This window comes from Camellia sinensis, chromosome 2 (genome assembly GCF_055761805.1).
Source record: "Camellia sinensis isolate YWXY chromosome 2, ASM5576180v1, whole genome shotgun sequence".
NCBI classification, from domain to species: Eukaryota; Viridiplantae; Streptophyta; class Magnoliopsida; order Ericales; family Theaceae; genus Camellia; species Camellia sinensis.
The window spans coordinates 57557221-57564420 of record NC_138962.1 but is presented as its reverse complement, the minus strand read 5'-3'; the positions used below and the strand labels follow the sequence as shown (position 1 = coordinate 57564420).

At 36.5% G+C, this 7200-nt stretch overlaps 1 protein-coding gene across 1 annotated transcript; it reads left to right on the top strand.

Moving 5' to 3' along the window:
* The first annotated feature begins 540 nt into the window (after nucleotides 1-540).
* Nucleotides 541-4701, top strand: LOC114288943 (prolycopene isomerase, chloroplastic). Its single transcript, XM_082909857.1, has 6 exons — nucleotides 541-793; nucleotides 919-1090; nucleotides 1222-1351; nucleotides 2967-2991; nucleotides 3058-3182; nucleotides 4507-4701. The coding sequence occupies exons 1-6, from the start codon at nucleotides 541-543 to the stop codon at nucleotides 4699-4701; spliced, it is 900 nt and encodes a 299-aa protein (XP_082765983.1).
* Nucleotides 4702-7200: the final 2499 nt, after the last annotated feature.

The following is a 7200-nucleotide window of genomic DNA, read 5'->3' as shown; positions in this document are numbered from 1 at the left end:
GGAGATTAGTAGACACAATCAATCGCATATATGTAGCTGCCTCACCTTCATGACTGAGATGAACTTTTTGAAACAAGAAATCACTTATAGCCCTGTTATTGTGTTCTCTTAATTTTGGAAAATTGCTTCATATGACTTCTAATCATTCTTCAGGACCTTGAGAAGTATTCAAGTCTTGATGCTGCGCGACCCTGTAAGTGTATATATGAATATATATTCTATTCCTCATCAGCCTTTTTTTTCTTTTTCTTAAATATAGAAAGGCTATGTTTTTAATTTTTTTTAAATAAAGTAGAAAAGGAAAATCTTTGCTATCATTTTCTTTTCAAAATTGAGAATAAGCCAAAAATTTTACTTCCCTTGTATTTGAGGTTGTCCAATATATCAAGCTAAAAGCTCAATGCCAAATCACATAAAAATGATTAACAGATTGCCAAATATCCTGAATACGTGATTTTGCAAAAGTTGCCTTCTTGATTCCCTATTATTGCTCTTATCAAGAATATAAAATGCATTTCTGTACAGGATGCTATACTGCCAATGTCTGCAGCTGCAATGGCTCTGCCACCTTTATTTATTCGAGGTGATTGGGGTGTTCTATCCACTGCTGCAAATAGATATGCCCCCTCTCTCTTGAAATCCTTTGCCCAAATGGGACCTCAGGGAGCCCTTAATGCTATGAAGCCTCTTAGACCCTTCTCAGAAATAGTTGACTCATTCGAGCTGAAAGAGCCTTTTATGCGAAATTGGATAGATCTTCTGGCTTTCTTGCTTGCAGGGTTGAAATCTAATGGTATGCTTTCTTGATTTTGTTTGAACTGTGGTATGATTATGAAATATAGGTATGCTTGTGCTGCATATTTTATTGATAACATAATAATTTTGTGCTTCAATCTTTTCAGGTATACATGTTTGCAGAATGGTACAAGCCAGGTTGCTGTCTGGAGTATCCCATTCATGGAACTGGGGCAGTTGATGCTCTTGTCCGTGGACTACAGAAATTTGGTGGACAGATCTCTTTCAAGAGTCATGTGGAAAATATTGTTGTTGAAAATGGTCAAGCTGTGGGAGTAAAGCTAAGAGTGGTCAAGTGAGTAAATGATTTAAGTGACAAAAATACAGAATTTCTCATTCAGATTGAATTATGTTTCTTTCTTATTCATTAATTGATAAAAATAAATATTTGCTGCAGTTTGTATGAGCTAAGAAGGCTGTTGTTAGTAACGCCTCTATGCGGGACAAATTGGATATATTACCTAAGGAAGTCATTCCAAAGTCATACCAGGATGGGATGAAAATGACCCCTCAATGTGAATCATTTATGCATCTTCATTTGGGTTTTGATGCAGAGGTGAGTGATTGTAGCAACCAGCCTTGCTTATCATTATTAGGGGGGAGGGGGAAAGAAGCTTTTTGTTCACTAAGTGAGGTGTTTCTTTACGAAATCCATTATGAGTTCTAGATCTGAGGATGTTCTACATCCATGGCAGATTTATTTTGTACATATTCTCATGTCAGCAATTTTTTTTTTTCCCAATTATTCAATATCAGATGCAAAAGTTATGTTTGGCCATTGCACTGTTTGTGGGTTAGTTTCTGTTATGTAGGCCACCAAGTCTTATTTCACTACCTTAGAAAGTATTTTTCATGTCCATGTTCAACATGAACCATGTTGATCTCTATTCAGCGGACAAGTGGTTAAACTTGAGCATTTAGGGGAGATGATTGTCTAACATAGCATCAAAGCATTAGTTTTGGTAGGACTTGGTTTCAAGTCTCTGTGTGTTTATTTTTTCCACCATTATGCTTTTCGCTTTGCATCTATTATATTTTTACTGCTTGCACCTTGTTTGCATGTTAGTACATTTGCAACCTGTTTGGTTCATCTGTTTGTTGACATATGAGAAAGGGGTCTCGTGTGAGGGAGGGTACAATGGCTTGATATGTGTTGTTTGGCCCAAATCCTAAATAGCTTTAACTTTTTTGGGTAGCTTTGATCCTATTAGGTCTCGGGTTCGAGTCTTTCCAGATAATCTAATACCTTATAGGATCAAAGCCTTGATATCATGTTAGACAAATCTAAGTTCAAGTCCTATTATCCTTTGGGTTCAAGTTTCTCACAGTAAGGTCTTGGGGAAGGATGTGAGAGATCAAGCATTTTACTGTCACTGGGTCGTCTAACATAAACCAACTTGAACAAAATTATCTAATCTTATTGTTGTTGTGTTGTTGCTGCTGCTGTCATAAATTTCTCATGAATCATGTGCTAGTGATATATTTTTCTATTGCCTCTATCCTTGTCCTGTGCAATATCCTAAATTCCATGTCTGCTCATTTCATGGGCTTCTTGGGTTTGGTTTGCTCTATATTTGTAGTCAACATAAGGTTTCCTGTAACCTAGATTACTTTTGCTATCAACTTTGCAAATTTATTATATATATGATATGATTTATTCAATTTGCACAATTAATGTTGAAAGCTGATAATCCAGTGCACTATTTCACACCTAACGGTTGCATATCATCATATATCCCAAAGAATCGCTATTTCTTTTAGTTGTTGAATCTTTGTTTGATTGATCAATGTGTGATGTCCTGAATCCTCATTACAAATGGAATCCAAATGATCTCTGGATTGATCAGAAGATCCTTTCAAATGGTTAGAAGCCATTACTTGAATGAAACTAGATTTTGTGGAATTATTTGAATATTTGACGATACATTCTGTACCTTGCTTTTTTTTCTAATATCGGTGAGATGAGCTGAAAAATAGTAGAATTGAATCACCATTTGGAGAAACTGAATCACAAAGTGTTAATGCTAAGAAATTACTGTTACATAAACAAATTAAATAGATTGTTGCCTATTCTGTGGGATATGTTACATAATGTTAGCTTTGTGCTCTCTTCAATTGTTAACATCTGTGGCATGACGACTTTTTCTCAATGTTGGTAATCTTTTAACTAGGCTTCATCTGCATCTGCTTTGGATGGTGAGTGAGGAGTCAATGCTAATCAAAATGTTGTTTTGATATCTATACCCAGTGTGCTTATTCCAGATCTTGTACCCCCTAGGAAACATGTGTTACATGCCTATATGCCAGGAACCGAACTGTTTGGACTCTGGGAAGGACTTGATCGTGAAAGTGCTGAATACAAACAACTCAAAGCTAAAAGATCTGAGGTATGCTTACTGGCAACTTTTGTCATTGACTTTTCTTATGTTGTCATTCATGAAAAATGCACTAATTGAAAGCCGTGAAATTCAACATTATCAAAAGGAATAATAGAGCTAGTTCAGCCCGGGCCAGCCCTGAGATTTAGGGAGCCCAAGGCAACACTTCAGAAATGGGGCCTTCTTACATTGAAAAAAAAAATTATGGATAAAACGATAAGTTACAATTTTTTATTTGTTTGTAGCCAAAAAAAAAATTTCTTGCACATATAATGATTAAAATTATAAATAAAAATTTACTTTCATGTATTAAGATAGGAAACAATCATTACAAATACTTAAAAAAAAAAATGTAGTCTTGTTGCTTTTTTTTGGGCCTCATGTTCAATTGGGCCTATAGTATTTGGGCTTTTTCTTTTTTTTTTTTTAATATCTAAAACACAAAATTATATTTAGGGGCTCCTAATTTTAGCCCAAATTTAGTGGCCCAAGGCGCAGGCTTCTCTTGCCTACCCTCCATTTAGAATTTTATTATGGTATAAAGGTTGAGGGAGTTTTACATGTTTTTTTTTTGCTGATTAGGTTTTTATTTGCATCTTAAAGCTTGATTTGTTCAATTAGACCCAATGTTTTCTAGTTAATTGTCAAATTTAAGAACAATATATATGGTATGCATAAATTTTGGCATTGTAGGTTGTGACCTAGAGCGATGACGACTATTATCAGCTCCATGTGCTATGGCGTGGGGTTGAGTCACGTGAATCAGCCTCTCCACAAAAATGTGGAGGGAAAGAAGCCTACTTACTATCTCTTCCAAAACCTATTGTAAGCGGGAGCCTTGTGCATTGTGTACAACCTTCATAAGTTTTGGCATTCTTTTGATTTTTACCTATGGTGGAACTTCTTAAGAAAGTCTCAAGGTGTACATAATTTTTCCAATAATTGAAGCAACTTGATTTTACCATGTATGATGTGACAATATTTGAACCATCATGTCTTTTAGTTTTCTACAAAAAATGGTCAAAATTGCATATAATTTTGGAGTCAAAAGTTCATATTTCTGTGTATTCACGGAATGTTGTCGACTTAATTTTTGAGTTCCCTATTAGCTTCCTTGCTAATATTCCTAATTGTTCTCTTTTATTCTTTGAAATTCTCAAATGCTCATGTGCCATCAGATTATTTCCGGATAATCTATATTTAGTGAATGAAACAAGATAATTATTTTTCCTATTAAAGCAGTTCTTATCATTCCTTACCAATCCAGGCCCGGTGGAGGGCCATGTAGCGTGCTGTTGGTCCAGGTTTTGATTGCGACAAGTGTGAAGTGAAGTTGGTTGGAACTTATGGGCCAGCTATACAAGCCAGTAAAGGCACTTTTCCCGGACATTCAACTCCGATCCCACAGCTTTACTGCTGCGGTGATTCTACATTCCCTGGTATCAGAGTCCCAACAGTCGCTGCTAGTGGCGCCACATTGGTTTCTGTGTCTCAACACTTGGAGCTTCTTGACGCTGTAGGAATATGATAAAAGCTGGTGAGTTCTGTTTAATGTTTCTCTTGAATTTTTCCTCATTTTGTTGTATGTTTGTTAATATTGTATATAATGTTTTTGAGAAACAAGTATTTTTGTTTTTCTATAAAATTTAAATAATACATGTTTTAGCAGAGACTGAAATTAAAATGAACCTCACTGAAATTGGTTGAATAAAAATCTTGGAATCTAATTTAATTAGATTTTTGCCAACCTTTTGAATTGGAAGCAAAAATAAAAATATAGCGATCCCGGTTGTCCCTTTACTGTTTTGTTGTATTTCGGACTCGGTTCCGTGATGTTGGTAGTGGTACACCTTGTTGTCATCCTTTAATTCCACTTGATTGAGTTTTAGGATGTATTGGGCAGAGTTGTTACAGGTTGGTTTGGCTTTGGTTTCAATTCTTTGTTGCCCAGATTTTAGGAGGTCCGCTCGAGCGGGTCTTCTTGCGCTCGAGCGGAGATTGCACACTCCCAGTTTTTCGTGTCCCTGCAAAACTTCTGCAGGTGTGTTTTTCATGCTCGAGCGGGTTTCTTTGCGCTCGAGCGGGTACTTTGGCGCTCGAGCGGGTAGTACCTTTGGGTGCAAGTTCTGGGAGGGGGAAATCTACGCTCGAGTGGACTGGTTTTCGCGCTCGAGCGGATTTACTTTATTCTTGTGTCTTGGCGCTCGAGCGGGCCTTTTTGCCCTCGAGCGGACCTAGTTTTTGTTCTTGACGCTCGAGCGTTGTGTTTTCCGCTCGAGCGGGAATGTTGTATATCAGTTGACTGTGGGGCAGTTTTAAATCACTTTTTCTCACCCTTTCTCTCTCTTACTTTTCGGAAAAGGCCATTTGAGAGCCTTTCTCTCTAAAACCTTGCCTTCTCTCTAGATATTGATCTAGCTAGGGTGTTTTCCTCACCTTTGGTCTTTACAAAAAGGTTGTTGATCGTCGAGGGCTATCTTTTGATCCGAGGAACTCGTGGTTTGGAGCAACTTCGTTTTCACCATCTTCTTCTTTGGGTCTCATCTTTGAGGTAGGGGTTCCTACACACTCTTATGGTCTTTGACCTAGATTTTTAGTTGTTTTGATAAAGTGTTTAATTTGAAAAATTTTGGAACTTAGGGTTTCAAAATGTGTTAAAGAGGATTTTGTGATTTTGGGCTCACAATATGTATTTTAGGTTTCAAATGGTGTTATTGATGTTGGTTGTTGATATTTAGACCATTGGGTCAATATTGAGAAATGGGGTAGAAAATCCTAATTTGGTTGAATAAATTAATTGGTATAATTAATTTGGGGAAATTTGTGGACTTGCGGAATTAAGTTGGAAATAATGAAATTGGCTCATTATGTTGTGAAATGATGGAGTTGGATTTATAAATCGCTCACTTTTGAAAACATTGATATTTTTATCTGTTGAAGCTTTTATTATTTGTTTAGAAATAATTGCTTGGGCTACTGGTGGAGGGTAGTTTTGATTGTTGTAGACAATGCATGATGATTAGGCAAACTAAAACTAATCAATTGGTTATGTCATAGAGTATGACGGTTGATAGAATACATTAACGTTATGTATTGATTGATTGTGTATATGACCTTTGTGTATATACATTGCGTGTGTGGGAGGAGATAGGGGATGTACTCCACGGTTTAGGGGAAGATAGGGGATGGACCTCTAAACCGGATGTCGTTTGGGAGGAGATAGGGGATGGACTCCACTGATACAGCTCATATGCTTGTCAGATAGTGTGTTGATACAGCTTATATGCTTGTCATTGGAAGTGTTAATACAGCTCATATGCTTGTCATTGGAAGTGTTGATATAGCTAATATGCATATCTGTTGAAATGTGGATACAGCTTTTATGCTTATCTGTTGAAATGTTGATACAACTAATATGTTCATCTATTGAAAAATGGGAAATGTTTAATATGAGTCATTGTCTCATATAAAGGATTGGCCAGGTTCTGAGCTGTTGATGTGAATTGTGAAATTGATAAGAAATGGAAACTGAAATGAAATGAGATTGAGTTATGAATTGGTTTATGGAAACTGAACATTTATCAATTGCTAATGTCTTAGTTATTGCTCATACTGTGTTTAGCATATCTCTACTGGGCGTTGGCTCACCCTTTATGGGACATTATTTTCAGGTACAGGTAGTATGCCACCTCCAAGGACATAGCTTGGATGTTGATGAGAGTTGAAGACTCTTCTTTTATTTATTTTGATGTATTACATGTAAATTCAAGCCAAGGGCTTAATATGTATTGAGTTAGTACTCTTCTTTTTGTAACCAAGTGTTAACTTGGAAAGCTGTAAGCCCTTAGGGCATTTGCTTTTGTTGTTAACATGTAATACAGTTGTAGAATTACTCTGATAAATAGAAATGGTTAGCTTATTTTATATCAATGCATGTCTAATGAGATGGGTTTTATCTATTATTTTGAGGGCGTTACAACTTGGTAGCAGAGCGTACCGGGTTCGAATACTTTGGGTACGTGGGAAG

Bases quoted from the DNA above. Each gene is read 5' to 3' on its own strand.
- LOC114288943 (XM_082909857.1), top strand. From the start codon at position 541: ATGTCTGCAGCTGCAATGGCTCTGCCACCTTTATTTATTCGAGGTGAT. The intron at 1,352-2,966 runs GTGAGTGATTGT...TCTTTTAACTAG, and splicing joins ATTTGGGTTTTGATGCAGAG to GCTTCATCTGCATCTGCTTT. The intron at 2,992-3,057 runs GTGAGTGAGGAG...TGCTTATTCCAG, and splicing joins ATCTGCATCTGCTTTGGATG to ATCTTGTACCCCCTAGGAAA.